The sequence below is a fragment of the Scyliorhinus torazame genome, chromosome 1, assembly GCF_047496885.1.
Source record: "Scyliorhinus torazame isolate Kashiwa2021f chromosome 1, sScyTor2.1, whole genome shotgun sequence".
NCBI classification, from domain to species: domain Eukaryota; kingdom Metazoa; phylum Chordata; class Chondrichthyes; order Carcharhiniformes; family Scyliorhinidae; genus Scyliorhinus; species Scyliorhinus torazame.
In genome coordinates this window covers 390,242,537-390,263,190 of record NC_092707.1, presented here as the reverse complement: position 1 = coordinate 390,263,190, position 20,654 = coordinate 390,242,537, and the positions used below count along the sequence as shown (strand labels likewise).

General features: G+C 47.1%; 1 protein-coding gene across 1 annotated transcript in view; it reads left to right on the top strand.

Annotated features, from left to right (window-relative positions):
* Positions 1–5,131: 5,131 nt before the first annotated feature.
* c1h1orf198 (chromosome 1 C1orf198 homolog) overlaps positions 5,132–20,654 on the top strand; it is a 44,776-nt gene continuing 29,253 nt past the window's right edge. Inside the window, exon 1 of the mRNA XM_072513004.1 lies at positions 5,132–5,523. Coding sequence (XP_072369105.1) covers positions 5,194–5,523 — 330 coding nt within the window. The 5' untranslated portion in view covers positions 5,132–5,193. The remainder of the gene's footprint in view (positions 5,524–20,654) is intronic.

Genomic DNA, 20,654 nt, shown 5'->3' with positions numbered 1-20,654 from the left:
TTTGCTGGAATTGGTACAGCATCCTTCAATGGAAAAAGCATACCAATGCTCCTCCTCCAGATAGCATGCACTAAGAGGGTGTTGGCAGCCATGAGCTTCCATTGGAATTATCCATTATGCTTGGTCAAGTGTTGCAGTGGTTTGCCTTCTGCAGTATGACTGACCAAGAAGTGCACCCGCTCTGAGGGGAATTGACCAGGTGGATGATGAAAGACATCATTTACGGGCAAGATTAGAACGAGGGGGCAAAGTTTAAAAAATAATGGTCTCCCATTTAAGACGGTGATGGGGAGAATTTTTTTCTCAGATGGTTGCGAGTCTGTGGAACTCTTTTCCCGAGTTAACAGCGTCATTGAATATTTTTTAAGGCAGAGGTATATAGATTCTTGAACAACAAAGGAGTCAAACAGACATGAAAGAGGAATTAAGGCCACACACAATATGGTCAGCCAAGCTCTTATTTGATGGTGGAGCCAGCACGAGGGGCCTAATGACCTACTCCAGCTCCTAATTCATATGCATCAACAGGACTACGTTAGAATGTATTTAAGTTGACACTGTTGCACAAATCCTTAAAGTATGCTAGAATAAGACTCGGGAAAGTTAATAAGATTTGATTATTTGGGGAATGTTTTGAAGGGCGACTGAACATTTTGAATTGATGTGAAAGTTTTAGCTTTTACATGTGAACATAGAAATGTACAGAATTGGTTCCAAAAACTAATATCCTTCCATCACCCACTTCCTTTTAAATTGCAGTGCAAAACTACTGGATAATTGAAGCCAAACCAGTCAGTTCAGATTTCCACATGGTACGTTACCACATGGAAGGGATTGTCCAACCTCACAGGGCTTTATACAAACTGCAGTATAATAGCAACCAATCATTTTTAAACTTCAACATTGAAGTTTGTAAGTTATAAATATCCAATTGACACTTCTTTAAATTTTAAAGTTAAAAACAGGGGATAGCTTCTTTACTGACATTTTCATTAGTTTTGAACACAAGTTAGTTTTCATAATGTAATGGGCTCTTCCTGCACCACATTAATATGCAGGCCACAAAATAATCCAAGCCATCTCTTGATTTAATTTGATTTATTATTGTCACATGTATTAGTATACAGTGAAAAGTATTGTTTCTTGCATGCTGTACAAACAATGCATACCGTACATAAGGAAGGAAGGAGAGACTGCAGAATCTAATGTTACAGTTATAGCAAGGTGCAGAGAAAGGGTCAACTTAATACGAGGTAGGTCCATTCAAAAGTCTGATGGCAGTAGGGAAGAAGCTGTTCTTGTCGATTGGTACGTGACCTCAAACTTTGGTATCTTTTTCCTGAAGCCAGGAGGTGGAAGAGAGTATGTCCGAGGTGCGTGGGGTCCTTAATTATGCTGGCTGCCTTTCTGAGGCAGCGGGAATTATAGAGTCAATGGATGGGAGGCTGGTTTGCGTGATGGACTGGGCTACATTCACGACCTTTTGTAGTTTCCTGCGGTCTTGGGTAGAGCAGGCTCCATACCAAGCTGTGATACAATCAGAAAGAATGCTTTCTATGGTGCATCTGTAGCAGTTGGTGAGGGTCGTAGCTGACATGCCTAATTTCCTCAGTCTTCTGAGAAAGTTCTTTCCAAATTCCACGAATTACCAGGCTCAGACTAGTCAGCTGCAGGCCTCACTGAGTTATGTCTATGAATATTTTTTTTTAATTGCATAAGTGATTGTGGAATTAATTGATAAATGAGGTGTCCAACATAAAAGTGGGGTGAACATTTATAGATGACCATGTACATACTTCAACAGTGCTGAGTGAAATAGAATGCTTTTCAATTACAGTAAAACGTTTGAATCACAAAATTGTTATGCTGTAAAACGAGGACATTCAACCCGTGTCTGCATCCGCTCTCCAAATGAGCATGACTTGGTGCCATTCCTCTGCCGAAATCATCACAAAATGCCCTCTTGAATGCCTCGATTGAACCTGCCTCCACCACAGTGCATTCCAGACTCGAACCACTTGCTGTGTGAGAAAAAAAATTCTCACATCGGATTTGCTTCTTTTACAAATCACTTTAAATCTGTGCCCTCTCGTTCTTGATCCTTTTACGAGCAGGAACGGTTTCTCCATATCTACTCCGTCCAGCCCGCTCATGATTTTGAACATCAGTATCAAATCTCCTCTTAGCCTTCTTCTCTCCGAGGAGAACAGTCACAACCTCTCCAATCCTCATTGCTGAAGTTTCTTATCCCTGGAGCCATTCTTGTGAACCTCTTCTGCACCAAGTCCAGTGCGTTCACATCCTTCCTATAACGTGGAGCCCAGAACTGTACAGTTAACAGACCTCTGTTAATACACAACTGGTGTTCGCATTCGCTTTGAAATATGCAATGTTTAGATTCCGCTTTTATCTGCGTTGTTGAAATTAAGAACATGTCTATATCAGCAAATGTGAGCCGCTGAAGTTTCAGTAAATACGGAAAATACGGAGGCATGGGATTCAGGGTGATTTAGCAGTTTGGATCAGAAATTGGCTAGCTGGAAGAAGACAAAGGGTGGTGGTTGATGGGAAATGTTCTGACTGGAGTCCAGTTACTAGTGGTGTACCACAAGGATCTGTTTTGGGGCCACTGCTGTTTGTAATTTTTATAAATGACCTGGAGGAGGGTGTAGAAGGATGAGTGAGCAAATTTGCAGATGACACTAAAGTCGATGGAGTTGTGGACAGTGCAGAAGGTGTTACAAGTTACAGAGGGACATAGATAAGCTGCAGCGCTGGGCTGAGAGGTGGCAAATGGAGTTTAATGCAGAAAAGTATGAGGTGATTCATTTTGGAAGGAATAACAGGAAGACAGAGTACTGGGCTAATGGTAAGATTCTTGGCAGTGTGGATGAGCAGAGAGATCTCGGTGTCCATGTACATAGATCCCTGAAAGTTGCCACCCAGGTTGAGAGGGTTGTTAAGAAGGCGTACGGTGTGTTAGCTTTTATTGGTAGAGGGATTGAGTTTCGGAGCCATGAGGTCATGTTGCAGCTGTACAAAACTCTGGTGCGGCCGCATTTGGAGTATTGCGTGCAATTCTGGTCGCCGCATTATAGGAAGGATGTGGAAGCATTGGAAGGGGTGCAGAGATTTACCAGAATGTTGCCTGGTATGGAGAGAAGATCTTATGAGGAAAGGCTGAGGGACTTGAGGCTGTTTTCGTTAGAGAGAAGAAGGTTAAGAGGTGACTTAATTGAGGCATACAAGATGATCAGAGGATTGGATAGGGTGGACAGTGAGAGCCTTTTTCCTCGGATGGTGATGTCGAGCACGTGGGGATATAGCTTTAAATTGAGGGGAGATAGATATAGGACAGATGTCAGAGGTAGGTTATTTACTCAGAGAGTAGTAAGGGCGTGGAATGCCTGCAACAGTAGTGGACTCGCCAACACTAAGGGCATTCAAATGGTCATTTGATAGACATATGGATGATAAGGGAATAGTGTAGATGGGCTTTAGATTGGTTTCACAGGTCGGCACATGGGCCGAAGGGCCTGTACTGCGCTGTAATGTTCTATGTTCTAAACTTAAATTTCAACGGAAAACTGGTTACATTTTCAATACAGAGTTCAGTAATTGTCACTTCTGAGTGCCAGTTATGAATTTAACATCGTGACCTGCCAACTTTGTGTAGCAGTGTGAGAAATGAACATTCTGTGTTGTTTTTGTGTTGTTTTTACATGTATATACTCTGGTTCACAATTAAGATGTCAACAATGAAGCATGATGGGAAAATTAACATGTCAAGCTCTGAGTAAGCTCTAGTGAGCGAATTATTATAACGATGTACCAGGATGACCTTCGGGGAAGAACGGGATGTACAATAACAGAACTTGCTAAGCAAGGGGGAGATAGCAGGTGCAAGCAGGGGGCCTCATTCTTATCTTTAACTGCCGGTCCAAGGATGTACCAGGAGCGGACAGAAATCACTATGCAAGGGGGAGACCAAATAAGGGATCACTAATCAGGGAACTGCCCGTGTGTGGGATGTGTTTCTCACGGGTTGTTTTTTCATGGATTGTATATAACAAAGTGATGCTGTGTGAATTCTTTGTGTCTGCTATTGCTTACTGGAGGCACCCGCTCTTGCAAGATCGATTGAAATAAATACTTCAGAATTTGACTAAGTGTAAATTATTAACAGGTGAGCAGTGTTTCTCACAGCAGTCTCGGCTAAAAGTCAGGAGAAGCATTAATTGTTGCCTGACAACAAAAGTTTGAAAAAACGTCCAGAGCTGGAAAATTGTGCAATGACTCTTAGTTGCGGCTGACGCGCAGCCGGTGTGTGAAGGAAGATAACAGGACTTTACTATTATCGAAGATTAGAAGTGGTCCCTAATCTGCGCCGCGCCCACTCTGTCTCTCCCTGACACCGCGGGGGTGGGGGAAGCTCGCGCGCCATCAGTCTCCGGAGCGCGAGCTACCCACTCGGATAACGGCGCAGGGTGGAGGAGGCGGGGCTCAGTCTGCCGAATGAATGGCAGTTGGCGGGATGGGGCTCAGTGCTGACCAATGACCAACGGTCCGGGGCGGCTCGCGTGAGTGACAGGTGAAAGGGGCGGGGACCTGCTGAGCGACAGTCGAGGGCAGCTCGCGCGCTCAACTGAGTGCCGGTTGAGTGTGGCTCGATTTGACCAAGAAGTGGCTGCTGGCGGGGGGCGGGGTCTGAACTGACCAATTGAGTGACGGTTGAGGGAGGCTCGCGCTGGCCAATGAGTGACAGTTGAGCGAGGCCAGCGCTGGCCAATGAGTGACGGTTGAGGGAGGCTCGCGCTGGCCAATGAGTGATAGTTGAGCGAGGCTCGCGCTGGCCAATGACAGTTGAGGGAGGCTCGCGCTGGCCAATGAGTGACGGTTGACTGAGGCTCGCGCTGGCCAATGAAGGAGGGCTGAGCGAGGCTCATGCTGGCCAAAGAGGGAGGGCTGAGGGAGGCTGGCGCTGGCCAATGGGTGACGGATGACTGAGGCTGGCGCTGACCAATGAGTGACGGTTGAGGGAGGCTCGCGCTGGCCAATGAGTGACGGTTGAGGGAGGCTCGCGCTGGCCAATGAGTGACGGTTGAGGGAGGCTCGCGCTGGCCGATGAGTGACGGTTGAGGGAGGCTCGCGCTGCAGGAGGTCTCCCCCCCCCCCCCTCGCCTCTTCGCATCCATGGCGTCCGCGGCGATGATGATGAGTCGCGAGGTCGGCGAGGCCATGGTCGCCGCCGCCGGGTTGGAGCAGAAGAAATTCGACTACTTCGCCTCCATCAGCCCCATGGCCCGGCGCATCATGCTGGAGAGGCAGAAGATCCGCGAGAAGTACGGGCCGCGCTGGGAGCGGCTGGAGCCCAGAGAGCAGGAGGAGATCATCGACAACTGGATGGTGGAGCCCCAGATCCGCAGCCGCTACAACCTGCACCGCGACCAGAAAGAGGAGACGGTCAGCTACCCCAGGCTGCAGCTGCAGACCGGCCAGAAGGTCGTACACTTCGGAGAGGAGGTGAGGCGGGGCGGGGCGGGGCGGGGGGGGTGGGGAGTAGTCCCTCAGCCCCGGGGGCGCAGAGCTGAGTGGCCGGGCGCTGCGATCTTTCCAACCGATGTTTTACAAAAATGTCCCGCAGCGAAGGAAATGAAGATAGCAGTGGGACTGACAAAGCCCTTTAAAACTTAGCAATACACCAAAAAAAGGTGGCAGTTGTAAAATTAGAAGTGCAAGCTGTCCTCGCAGTTCGCCCATTTGAGGGTTAATCCACGTTTCACCATCTCACCCTGTCCGCAGTATGTCAGGAATGTGCCCTGGATCTGTTACAATCAAACCTCTATGGCGTTCTCCTGTTTCCCGTCTCTGCCTATCTTAAAGTGTCTGTTTTGTATATAAACTATATAAGACCATAAGACTTAGGAGCAGAATTAGGCCACTCGGCCCATCGAGTCTGCTCCGCCATTCAATCATGGCTGATATTTTCTCATCCCCATTCTCCTGCCTTCTCCCCATAACCCCTGATTAATCAAGAACCTATCTATCTTTGTCTTAAAGACACCCAGTGATTTGACCTCCACAGCCTTCTGCAGCAAATAGTTCCACAGATTCACCACCCTCTGGCTAAAGAATTTCCTCCTCATTCCTGTTTTAAAGGATCCTCCCTTTAGTCTGAGATTGTGCCCTCTTGTTCTAGTTTTTCCTACAAGTGGAAACATCCTCTCCACAGCCACTCTATCCAGGCCTCGCAGTATCCTGTAATTTCAATAAGACCCCTCCTCATCCTTCGAAACTCCAACGAGTACAGACCCAGAGTTCTCAAACCGTTTCTCATACAACAAGCTCTTCATTGCAGGGATCATTCTTGTGAACTTCCTCTGGACCCTTTCGGAGGCCAGTACATCCTTATTTAACAGTCTTCTATGTGGCACATTGTCAAAGGCTTTCTGGAAATCTAAATAAATCATGTCCACTGGTTCTTCTTTGTCTAACCTCCTTGTTACTTCCTCAAGGAACTGTAAGTGTGTTGCAATAGATGTAGGAAATTACCGACGGGACTTTGCCACTTACAATTTAGTCATTATTGTAATTTTCAAATTTTTTTTAACCAAACGAAGTTGGAATAAAATAAAACAGAAAATCATCGGAAATATTCGGCTGAACACCTGGCAGCATCTGTGGAAGGGGAAATAAGAGTTAACGTTCAGGTCCGTGCTCTGTCTAGAATGAAAGACGTGGTCTACAAATTGGAACCAGACCTTGGAGTTAATTTAGGAAACACGTGTGTGTGTGTGTGTGTGTGTGTGTGTGTGTGTGTGTGTTTATAGTTGCAAAAGCTGTTGGAAGTTTAGAACTTCGCTAATGACAATTGATACTGAATCAGTTGTACGTTTTAAATGTGGAATTGACAGATTTTCGGTGTTTAATGGAAATGGGACTGGCGGAAGTCCGGTAAATAATCTATTATTATCACAAGTAGGCTTACATTAACACTACAATGAAGTTACTGTGACAATCCCCTAGCCGCCACATTCCGCCGCCTGTTCGGGTACAGAGAGGGAGAATTCAGAATGTCCAATTCACCTAACAAGCACGGCTTTCGGAACTTGTGGGAGGAAACCGGGGGAAACCCTCGCAGACACGGGAAGAACATGCAGACTCCGCACAGACAGTGACCCAAGCAGGAATCAAACCTGGGACCCTGGCACTGTGAAGCAACCGTGCTAACCACTGTGCTACTGTGCTCTTAGAATGGATCATAGCTCAGCCACGATCTCAATGAATGACAGAATAGGCTCGAGGGGGCTAAATGGCTTTCTACTGTTCCTCTGTTACATCACATTTCCAGCATTTGCAGAATTTGCATTAAAATTTCTTGAATTGTCTACCTTTCAACTGCCAGCATTTCTTGAGTCAGAAAGTTGTGGGTTTATGTCTCGCTACAAAGATTTTCAGGACAAGGTAGGCAGAATATAAAGAATGACAATATTAAAGTGATTGCAATGCAGTAGTAAGAATAGGTGAGTAATGATTCTGTCGTTGGGAATAGATTGGATCATGTTTATGAAATAAACTGATTTCTGAATGGTATATTGCTTCCCAGATACTAGAATTTGGAATGCTTTGAGTAAATGCAAATATTTCTGGAATGGAAGCACAAGCAGCTAGAGGGTGCGGTTCACTTTGAAACCAGTGACGTAGATAAGTGGTGCCACAAGGGAACTAAATTATAGATTAAGGAGTAGAGCTTTTTGGGTAATAATCTCTGAGGTGCACACTGGGCTGGAAAAGTAAAGTTGCAGTTGTTAGCACCTGACTGGAAGGATTGTGGAGAAGGAAGAGTCTCCGATTTCTTGGATGCTGGGACCACTTTTCAGGCTGTACAGACAGATTTCACCTTAACCAGAGAGACACCATTGCTTGTGGAAAGGGTAAATAGGTCAGGAGAATGTTTGAACTAGTTAGTCGGGTGAAAGGGGGAAATGCACAGTCAAAAAACAATGATAGGATGTGTGGACACGGTGGGGAGAGATACCCTAAATAAGAGTTCTGTGCACAAATACAGCATGAAAAACAAATCCGTTCAAAATTTGATTCAAAGAGTGGCCTGAGGTTGATTGCATGAAATATAATGTAATATTTAGAATTTCTGGAAGGGCTGGGAAAAGGCGGGTAAGTGTAGAAAATATTTGCAAGGCAGTGGGGACAGGGCTGGGGAATGGGACTCGGTGAGTTCATGAAAGAGCCAACATGGACACATTGGGTCTCTTGTGCTGTAACCATAACATGATTCAATGTTGATGAAAACAATCACTGCAGGAAAGAGGAATTTCAGTAAGTTATCTGACTAGATATGTTATGGACGGAGTTTAGGAAATGCAAAGGATGCTCTGGCATAAATTGCTCAGAACCTCTTGATTGTAAGATTAAGGAAACAAAAGAGCGTGGTTATATTGGGAGATTTTAATTTTCACAGATTGGGAGAAACAGAGCTAATGAATCTAGAATGTAGCTCGGATAGTATTCAAAGTATTTGTTAAACGCTATAGTACATGCTATACAATATTTAATGATGAATAATAAATCTGAATAAGTTAACCATCTTGCAATTGTTTCTGTAAGTTGATCCAATTTGATATTTAGAATTAGATAGAGAAATAAGAGTTGTGAACCAAGGTTTTAAATTTAAGTACGAAAGCCTGCAACACATGAAAAATGATTTTACCCCAGTAAACTGGGCTGAAATGTTAATTGGTAAACTTACAAATAGAAAGTATTCAAGGAAATGTTTCCAAATAAATGTCAAAATATCTGCGTCATGGGCAGCACGGAGGCGCAGTGGGTTAGCTCTGCTGCCTCACGGCGCCAAGGTCCCAGGTTCGATCCCGGCTCTCGGTCACTGTCCGTGTGGAGTTTGCGTTTGCACATTCTCCCCGTGTCTGCGTGGGTTTTGCCCCCACAACCCAAAAGATGTGCATGCTAGGTGGATTGGCCACGCTAAATTGCCCCTTAATTGGAAAAAAATGAATTAGGTACTCTAAATTTGTAAAAGAAGAAAAAAAAATCTGCATCATATCCCTAAAGCCTGTGCAGATAAGCAATAATAGTCAAGAAATTAGTTAAGAGAAAGTTTTAGGCTGAAAGAAAAGACTTGCACAAATGCAGGGGTACGTGCTACTCCACAGGAATCTCTATGGGACATAGTTTTTCACATATTAATTGCTTGGATGAATGATTAAAGACGTGTATATCCAAATTTGCAGATGACACTAAATGAGGAAGCACAGTAAGTTATGTGGATGGAAGCTGGAAGTTATAAATGGAGAGATTCATTGAGTGAGGAAAAGTATAGTGAATCGAGTTCAGGTGGGGGAAATGAGGTAATCCATTTAGGAAAGACAAAAATAATTCTTAATTGTAAGAGTCTCTGAGCTATGGAGGAGAAAATGGGTAATTGTGTACATGATAAATAAAAGTTTGTGCTGAGGGACTTCCGGTGGTGGCCACGGAGGAGTAGGTCGCACATTTGATAGCTCCTGCCTGTAGTGGACTTTTGGACCTTTTTCTCCTGTTTTTTGGGGGGGATTTTATGGGATAAATCAGTGAAGAGTGATACAGTAAGGAAAAATATCCCTCCGGTGTATGGAGAATTGGACCAGAAGTGGCCATGTGAGACGACAAAGTCCTATAAGGGAGACGCAAGCAGAGCTGGTAACACAGGACAGCATGGCGGAGAGCAAGGGTCGCGGGGAGACGGCACAGTGGCCGACGGAGCAGCTGATGAAGTTTTTCGAGGATTGCTTCGCCAAGCTGAAGAAAGACATGCTGGACCTGATTTAAGGCTTCGATTGATCAAGTGGTTCAGAATCAGGAAACCCACGGGAGAGCGATTCAGGAGGTCGAACAAAAGTTGTCCGAGCACGAGGAGTATATAACCATGCTGGAAAGCAAGATGGGGTGTTGAACGACTGCCAGAAAAGAATGCTGGAGGACCTGGAGAATAGGTCCAGGAGGCAGAATCTCAGAATTGTTGGCCTCCCTGAAGGCAGTGAGGGATCAGATGCGAGGGCCTATGTGACAGACATGTTGGAGAAGTTGATGGGGGCTGGGGCGTTCCCTCAGCCCCTTGAATTGGACAGAGGGCACAGAGCCCTCGCGAGGAAGCCCAGAGCGAACGAGCCGCCGAGGGCCATGGTGGTAACTTTTCACCGTTTCATGGACAAGGAACACATTTTGCGGTGGGCCAAGAAAGAACGGAGCAGCAAGTGGGCGAACTGTGAGTTGCGTATCTATCAGGACCTGGGAGCGGATTTGGCCAAGAGGCGAGCTGGGTTCAATCGGGCAAAAACGACCTCTTTAAGAAAGGGGTGAAGTTCGGGATGCTGGGGATGCTGTACCCAGCCCGTCTGTGGGTCACACATGAGGAACGGGACTTCTACTTTGAAACGCCAGACGAAGTATGGCCCTTTATTAAAGAAATGAAGCTGGAGGCGAATTAAAAGACACTTAAGCCTCAGAGAAGAACTGTGGCAGCGATTTGTGGTGCTGGATTGTATAAATTTAAGTAGCTATATGTGAAATAATGGGCTATGTGGATGGTTAAAGGTTGATCTGTCTAGCAGTGACCTTGTTAGAGGGGGGGGGGGATGGGCTTTGAATTTAGTTCTGCTTTTTGGGTGACTTTTTCTAAAGTGACTGTTTCTTCACAGTTTTTTCTGTTGTTTGTTTACTAGGGAATGTGATGCTTTTAAAATGTTTATTCATGTGGGGGGGTAGAGAGGAGAGTACAATAGGGAAACAGACTGCTTGGGGCCAGGGGTGGGAGCTATCGAGTCAGCATGGGTCAGCTGACTCTCGGAAGCGCAGTGGGGGGTGAGCAGGTGTTAAGCTGGAGCTTGACTTGGGGGATTGGGTTTCTAATGTTGTTGCTGGGGGGGGGGGGGGGGCGAGAGAGGGGAGCTGCTTTGCTGACAGGGGAGGAACTGTTACTAGGGGACAAATGGGAGATCGGGAACGGCGACAGCCCGAGTGGGGTCTCGAGAGAAGTGGAGGGCGGGAGCTCGAGGCTGGCCTAAAAAGGGTGATGGCTAGCCGGCGGGGGGGGGGGGGTTTAAGCCCCCCGTCCAGGCTGATCACATGGAACGTGAGAGAACTGAATGGGCCGGTCAAGAGGGCTCGCGTGTTCGCACATTTGAGGGAACTGAAGGCGGACGTGGCAATGCTACAAGAGACACCTAAAGGTTACAGATACAGACCAGACTAGATTGAGGAAGGGGTGGGTTAGCCAAGTGTTCCACTCAGAACTGGACTCAAAGACTAGGAGGGTAGCGATCTTGATCAGCAAACGAGTGGCATTCGAGGCAGAGAGAATGGTGTTAGACAAGGGGGGTAGGTACATAATGGTGAGTGGGAAGCTGGAGGGGGTGCGAGTGGTACTTGTGAACATATATGCTCTGAATTGGGACGACGTGGAATTCATGGGGCGGGTGTTAGGTAAGATCCCAGACTTCGAGTCACATAACCTGACCATGGGAGGGGACTTCAACACCATCATTGATCCGGAATTGGACCGGTCAAACTGAATTGGACCGGTCAAAATCCAGGACAGGGAGGAGGCTGGCTGCATCAAAGGAATTGAAGGGTTTTATGGAACAGATGGGGGGAGTCGACCCATGGAGGTTTGCACGGCCGAGGACAAAGGAGTTTTCCTTTTTTTCACATGTCCACAAGGTATACTCTTGCATCAACTTTTTTCTTCTGAGCAGGGCGCTAATACCGAAGGTGGTGCATACTGAGTATTCGGCAATTGCAGTATCGGATCATGCCCCGCACTGGGTGGATCTACGGGTTAGTGTGGAGAGAGGGCAACGCCCGCTGTGGAGACTGGATGTGGGGTTGCTAGCGGACGAAGCGATCTGTGGGTGGGTTAACAAGTCCATCCAGAACTACCTGTAAACAAATGATACGGGGAGGTCTCTGCAGTGATGGCCTGGGAAGCTTTGAAGGCAGGAGTCAGAGGGGAATTAATCTCGATACAGAGAAAAGCTGGAATGGGCTGAGAGGGAGGATAGATTAATGGAGGAGATACTCCAGGTGGACAGGAGATACTCTGAGGCCCCGGACGCGGGGCTACTGAGGGAGCGGCGGAGGTTACAGGTGGAGTTTGGGCTGTTGACCACAGGGAAAGCCTTGGAACAGTTGAAGAAGGCAAGGGGGGGCGATCTATGAGTACGGGGAAAAGGCAAGCAGAATGTTGGCGCACCAGCTCAGGAAAAGAGAAGTGGCCAGGGAGATAGGTAAAGTAAAGAGTAGAGATGGTAATACTGTCCTGGACCCAGCCGGGGTGAACGAGGTTTTTAAGGACTTTTACAGTAAATTATATGAGTCGGAACCCCCAGCTGGGGTGGAGGGGATGAGGCAATTTCTGGATCAGTTGAGGTTCCTGAGGGTGGAGGAGGACCTGGTGGAGAGGCTGGGAGCCCCAATTGAGATTGAGGAAGTAATCATGGGGCTGGAGGGCATGCAGTCGGGCAAGGCCCCGGGGCCTGATGGCTACCCGGTGGAATTCTACAAGACGTTTTCAGAGATATTGAGCCCACTGCTGGTGAGGACACTTAATGAAGCAAGAGAGAAAGGAGTCCTCCCCTCAACAATGTCGCAGGCCTCGATTTCATTGATCCTGAAACGGGAGAAGGATCCGGAGAAATGCGGGTCATACAGGCCGCTTTCTCTACTGAATCAGGCTGCCAAACTGCTGGCTAAGATACTGACAACAAGGATAGAGGATCTGGGGGTGATAGGGGAAGATCAGACGGGATTTGTTAAGGGCAGGCAACTCAAGGCCAATGTTCAAAGGTTTCTAAATGTTATTGTGATGCCCTCAGAAGGAGAGGAGGTGGTGGTAGCCATGGATGCGGAAAAGGCTTTTGATCAGGTGGAATGGAATTACCTGTAGGAGGCGCTGGGAAGGTTTGGGTTTGATGAGGGATTTATTGACTGGTTGCGGTTGCTCTATCAGGCACCAGTAGCGAGTGCGTACGAACCGGCTGGGGTCGGGGTATTTTGAACTACACGGAGGGACGAGGCAAGGGTGCCCCTCTCCCCGTTACTGTTTTCTCTGGCCATAGAGCCATTGGCCATGGCGTTAAGAGCCTCTAGGAACTGGAAAGGGCTGGTTTGGGGCGGGGGGGGGGGGGAGCACCGGGTCTCGCTCTACGCAGATGACCTGCTCTTGTACATTTTGGGGCCCGTTGGGAGGGGATAGGGGAAGTAATGCGAATCTTGGGGGAATTTGGCAATTTTTCTGGGTATAAATTGAACATGGGGAAAAGCGAGATGTTTGCGATCCAGGCAAGAGGACAGGAGAAGAGACTGGGAGAGCTGCCGCTTAGAATGGTAGGGAAGAGCTTTCGATATCTGGGAATCCAGGTGGCCCGGAAATGGGAGGTACTACACAAGTTAAACCTATCCCGGTTGGTAGAACAAATGGAAGGGGACTTTACGAGATGGGACATGCTCCCGCTATCACTGGCGGGAAGCGTACAGACCGTGAAAATGACGGTCCTCCCCAGATTTCAGTGCCTCCCCATCTTCATCCCGAAGGCCTTCTTCAAGTGGGTGAATAAGATTATTTCAGGCTTTGTGTGGGCGAGTAAAACCCCGCAAATGAAGAAACTGTTGCTGGAGCGCAGTTCGTGCGTTAGCGCTGCTGAACTTCTGCAATTACTACTGGGCGGCTAATATAGCCATGATTAGGAAGTGGGTAGTGGGGGAGGGGTCGGCATGGGAGCGGATTGAGGCGGTGTCATGTAAAGACACCAGTCTGGGAGCATTGGTAACGGCACCTCTGCCGTTCTCGCCAGCCCAATACTCCACAAGTCCTGTGGTAGGCACACAAGTAATTTAAAAAGCTTAACGGAATGTTGGTCTTTGTTTCATGGGTTTGGAATACCAAAATTAAGGAATTTGTGCTTGCGTTGTATAGAGCCATGGTTAGATCCCATATGGAGAACTATTAAGCTTATTGGCATTTGAAGGGTACAGTACAGATTCAACAGAACAAAACCAGGGTTTATTGAAGACTTGCATGCCCTCCAGACATCCCAAGTGCTTTCTAATCAGCAGAGTACTTTTGAAGTATTGTAGAAAAAGATGCAGCAGAGAAAATTACAGCTGGTGGCAGTGGCAGTCATTGTCCAGTGGCAAATTCTGCATGTTACCAGCAGGGGATATTAAGAGCTCAGGCTGCTAGTCCTGATTTTCATCTTTATATTTGATGTCATTTGTGACACCTGTTACCACCACCCAGCTGAGATCAGAGGAGGGCAGCAAGTGAATCTGGTACCTTCCATTCTGTATGCTTCAGTACTAACATTGAGTGGTGCTTTTATTCACTCATGGAGCGATGGCTCAAAAAGCACACGTGAAGACCATGAAAATTTAACGCCCTATTTACTTTTTGTTTCATATGTGTCATGTCTATAATTTAACTTGAGTTAAGTATTCATTTCCATCATTTATCCGATGTTTAAAAATAAAAAAACAATTTCTCCATGTACACTAAATGATACCTGTAATAGGCAGAGCAGTGGTTAGCACTGCTGCCTCACGGTGCCCAGGTCCGATCCCAGCCCTGGGTCACTGTCCATGTGGAGTTTGCGTGGGTCTCACCCCCACAACCCAAACATGTGCAGGGTAGGTGGATTGGCCACGCTAAATTGCCCCTTTGGAAAAATGAATTAGGTACTCTAAATTTATAAAAATAAAATGATACCCGTAATAATGACTACAATGTTAAAACTAATCCGTGACTGCAGATTAAATCATGTATCGTGATTTAACACACTTGAATAATCTACCATACTCAAACACATTAATGTTGATGTTGCCTTGCATGTGTCTTGCTGTCTTTTAAATTTTGGCTTTACCTGTGTGGTAGCTCTGGATATATTGATTTGATTTATTGTCACATGTACCGAATTACAGTGAAAAGTATTTTTCTGCGGCCAAGGGAACGTACACAGTACACACATGGTAACGATGATAAGAGATAAAAAGAAAAGGGTCTGGGGGAGAGAGCTCGCAGAGTCGCCATGCTCCAGTGCCATCTTGATAAAAGTACTTGCAGCTGGAATGGCAGAGGGAATCCACCAAAGGCATGGAGGAAACAATAGTTTCTTTGACATGTTTTAAGCATGAATAATTTTTTGTATTGGAGACATTTTCATCTGGAATTAAGTAGAGCTTTTTTATAAAAACGTTTTTTTAAGAGTACCCAATTACTTTTTTCCAATTAAGGGTCAATTTAGCGTAGCCAAAAAACCTAACCTGCACATCTTTGGGTTATAGGGGGGATATCCACGCAGACTTGGGAAGAATTAAGTAGAACTTTAATTGTTTTATGTACATTGTAGATCTGCAGTTGATTATGGGTGCTTTGTTCACAATAACTGCTATCATTTCAGTGATTAGAAAGCAGTTATCAAAAGGATCCAGTTGAATGGCATACGTTGGTTTATGACTGCTACCTGAGCTGGTGTTGGATTTGAGCTTTGGAATTGCTTTTCGTGACTAATAGTTGCTTTGTAGCATGTAGAATCTGTTCCAGCCCCCAGTTTATTCTGCTAGCATACTGTCCAAATAAACAACCGCCAGTGCACACCATGTCCTCGAGGTGTAATAATATTTCTTTTTTTTTTTTTTAAATAATTTTTATTAAAGGTTTTCATAAAATATCAATAACAAAATGAGAAAGAAAAAAGAACCCAACAGGGTTAAGTACAAAACACAATCTAAAAAAGCAATTGTTAAAAATAAATAATTTTCTCTGTCGGATGAATCAGACAAAGATAGTAATTCGACTAGCCCCTTTAAAACGCAAACGGTTAGAGTTGAAAGCAAAAAAATAGATCACCAAAAATAAAAAAAGAAGATGGTGAAACTATCACTAAAAACATATTTGACCACCAATGGGTTCATGAACAAATTGATCCTTCTAAAATTGACGAATGGTCCAAAGGTCTTCCACACCCTAAAAAGGGTGGTATGACAATATGGGATGGAATTCACAGATTACAAGCCATTTACAGTCTCCACCCATTTGATAGAGTACAAATTCTGACTATCATGCTAGGTACTCGTATAAGTTCAACCATTAGAAATGAAGTAGAAGTTGCCCTTGGAGACGATTTGCAAAATTTAGAAGCTGGTTGGCTAGCAGTCAAGAATTGGCTATTAAAATTTCGCCCTCCGAGGACCAATTGGTCTAAGATCACAGCTTGCATTCAAAAAAATAATGAAGATATTCAGGATTTTGAGGAAAGATTTTTACATACTTGGATGGAATATTCAGGGATGACACTCGACCAGGAAAATGACACATGGGATGCAAGCACTTTAAGTCCATTAAAAACAGCTTTTATAGCCGGTGTTAAACCTGAAGTTTCTGCTGCCTTGAATTTGGTTTTACCAACTTGGGCCATAGCTGGCACATACCGAGACATAGTTGACCGATGCATTCAGATAGATCGTGGTTTGCACAATCAGGCAACTTTTAACACTGCAGCTGCTCAAATGCAGCCTATTGCTCAAATCCAGCCCATGTTACCTGCTGCTCCAGCGGCGGCTGTTGCAGCACCTGCAGGAATATCAGCAGTAACTACAATTTCACCACCAGCGCCAGAGCAAACATGTACCCTTGCTCCATTAAAATCACGTAAGGAAATACCAAAATGTCTTTTCTGTGGTAGAGTAGGACACTGGATGGCAAAATGCTATCAAAAACAACGGATAGATTCAAGAGATGATAATGAAGTAGAAAATATTCATTACAATACATACCCACCTCGTGGTCAATTACGTAACTCGCACAAACAAGACGCACCTAGGGTTACGTTCCAACAAGACACACCCAGACTTGCGTACAGGGATTCTAGACCCTCCCAGCCTTATCCACGTAGGGAGGAACCGCCGTACCCACGTAGGAATTCCAAAGCAACCCCCCCCCCCCCCCGTACCTAAATAATAAATTAACATTAACACCCCGACTTAAGACAACAGGTGTATACACCCCCTCAGACCCTTCCAATGTAAATAACATAAACAAAAATAAAGCAAACCCCCGAGCTGCTGCTGCCATTGACCAATGTCTATCGTTCTGCCAGAAAGTCTAAGAACGGTTGCCACCGCCTAAAGAACCCTTGTACCGACCCTCTCAAGGCGAATTTCACCCCCTCCAATTTTATGAACCCTGCCATATCGCTGATCCAGGATTCCACGCTTGGGGGCCTCGTATCTTTCCACTGAAGGAGAATCCTTTGCCGGGCTACCAGGGACGCAAAGGCCAGAATTCCGGCATCTTTCGCCTCCTGCACTCCCGGCTCCTCTGCCACCCCAAATATTGCGAGCCCTCGACACCGTCCTCGCTACGCCCTTCCAAAATTCCTCCAGCGCTGGGCATGCCCAGAACATATGGGTGTGATTTGCTGGGCTCCCTGAGCACCTAACACACCTGTCCTCACTCCCAAAGAACCTGCTCATCCTTGTCCCGGTCATGTGTGCCCTGTGCAGCACCTTAAACTGTATGAGGCTGAGCCTCGCGCACCAAGAGGAAGAGTTCACCCTCCCTAGGGCATCTGCCCACGTCCCCTCTTCGATTTCCTCTCCCAACTCCTCCTCCCACTTACCTTTCAACTCCACCACCGAGGCCTCCTCCTCCTGCATCACCTGGTAAGTTTCCGAGATCTTCCCCACTCCCCCCCCCCGAGAGCACCCTGTCCTGTACTGTGTGTGGCAGTAGCCGTGGGAATTCCACCACCTGCCGTCTGGCAAACGCCCTTACCTGTAAGTACCTGAAGGTGTTCCCCGGGGGGAGCCCGTACTTCTCCAGCTCACCCAAGCTCGCGACCTTCCCGTCCACAAACAGATCCCCCAACTTTCGTATGCCTGCCCTGTGCCACCCCGAAAACCCTCCACCTGTTCTTCCTGGGGCGAACCGGTGGTTCCCCCGCAATGGGGTCCACGCCGAGGCCCTAACTTCCCCCCCCCCCCATGCCGCCTCCACTGCCCCCAAATTTTGAGGGCCGCCACCACCACCGGGCTCGTGGTATACCTCCTTGGAGGGAGCGGCAGCGGCGCAGTTGCCAGCGCCCCCAGACTCGTACCCACACAGGACACCGTCTCTAGCCTCTTCCATGCAGCCCCCTCCCCCTCCATCACCCACTTGCGCACCATTGTCGCATTGGCGGCCCAGTAGTACCCACAGAGGTTGGGCAGCGCCAGCCCCCCCCTTATCTCTACTCCGCTCCAGGAACACCCTTCTCACCCTCGGAGTCCCTCGCGCCCACACAAACCCCATTATACTCCTGTTAACCCGCCTGAAAAAAGCCTTCGGGATAAACACGGGGAGGCACTGGAACAGGAACAAAAACCTCGGGAGCACCATCATTTTGACTGACTGCACCCTACCCGCCAGGGACAGCGGCAACGCGTCCTACCTCTTGAACTCCTCCTCCATTTGCTCCACCAGCCTTGTAAAGTTAAGCCTATGCAGGGCCCCCCCGCTCCTGGCCACCTGGACCCCCAAATATCTGAAACTCCCCTCCGCCCTTTTTAGTGGGAGCTTGCCAGTCCCCTAGCTGAACTACGAACAGCTCGCTCTTCCCCATATTGAGCTTGTACCCCGAAAAGTCCCCGAATTCCCTAAGCATCCTCATTACCTCTGGCATTCCTCCCACCGGATCCGCCACACACAGCAGCAGGTCGTCCGCATAAAGTGACAGCCTATGCTCCTCCCCACCCCGCACCAACCCCCTCCAGTTCCTCAACTCTCTCGGTGCCATAGCCAGGGGTTCAATCGCCAGTGCGAAGAGCAGGGGGGACAGGGGACACCCCTGTCTCGTCCCTCGGTGCAACCAAAAGTACTTGGACCTCCTCCTATTTGTGGCCACACTCTCCATCGGGACGTCATACAACAGCTTATCCCACCTGACAAACCCCTCCCCAAACCCAAACCTCTTCAGCACCTCCCACAGGTACCCCCACTCTACCCTATCGAAGGCTTTCTCAGCATCCATCGCCACCACTATCTCCGCCTCCCCCTCCCTCGCCGGCATCATGATAACGTTCAAAAGCCTCCGCACATTCGCGTTCAACTGTCTCCCCTTCACAAACCCCGTCTGGTCTTCATTGATGATCTGCGGCACACAATCCTCAATCCTCGTGGCTAAGACCTTCGCCAGCACCTTGGCACCTACATTTAGCAAGGAAATCGGTCTGTAAGACCCACATTGCAGGGGATCCTTGTCCCACTTCAGGATTAAGGAGATCAGTGCCCGGGACATCGTCGGGGGTAAAGCCCCCCCTCCCTTGCCTCATTGAAGGTCCTAACTAACAGCGGGCCCAACAGGTCCATATATTTTTTATAGAACTCGACCGGGAAACCGTCCAGCCCCGGTGCCTTCCCCGCCTGCATGCTTCCTATCCCTTTGATCAGCTCCTCCAGCCCAATCGGGGCCCCCAGTCCCGCCACCAGTCCCTCTTCCACCTTTGGAAACCTCAATTGGTCCAGGAAACGGCCTATCCCTCCCTCCTCCCGTGGGGGCTCGGATCGGTACAATTCCTCGTAGAAGTCCCTGAAGACACCATTGATGCCAACCACACTCCGCACCACGCTCCCTCCCCTGTCCTTAACTCCCCCGATCTCCCTAGCTGCGTCCCGCTAGGTGTAATAATATTTTATTGGCAGAGGAATAATATAATTAATACTTGCGAAGAATGTTGTTTGTTGAACATTTTGTGAGCCCTGTACGTTGGTCAGATTTACTTACCATTGTGGCAAAAATACACAGCAGGAAACTTCAATTACACTGGATAAGAAATGATCAAAAAAAGTACGTACAGAATTCTTTTTAGTACATTCATGGTTTCAAAAGGTAAGTTAAGTGGAAATGATACCTCATGGAGCACTATTAAACCTTGTGTGCCGTGTAGCAGAATAGTGAAGTAGGATTGTGGGAATTTTTGAGTTGAGGCACCTTTCCCATTCTGTCATTCTTGTGACTGAAAGGCAATTAAACAATTTTTTAAAATTTTATTCAAGTTTTTTTGGCCAAACATAACAATACGTAGTGTTTTTTTTACACAACAATAAAGCAATATAAATAACCGTGGCCAGTTTTAAACAAATAAATAAGTAATATATAAACAAAAACAAAAAACAAAACTAAATGGCAACTGCCTTGTCCAAAATAAATACTCTCCAAAAATACAACCCAGCAATCCAATATACGATTACATATACCAAATACCTATACATATACAATAACCTCCCTGAGAGTCCGTCCGATTCCTCCCCCCCCCCCCCCCCGGGTTGCTGCTGTTATCTACTTCTTTTCCATTCCCGCTATCGTTCTGTGAGGTAGTCGACGAACGGTTGCCACCGCCTGGTGAACCCCTTAACACGAACTTAATCCGTTCTAACTTTATGAACCCTGCCATATCGTTTATCCAGGTCTCCACCCCCGGGGGTTTGGCTTCCTTCCACATTAACAATATGCTGCGCCGGGCTACAAGGGACGCAAAGGCCAACACGTCAGCCTCTCTCGCCTCCTGCACTGCCGGCTCTTCTGCAACCCCAAATATAGCCAACCCCC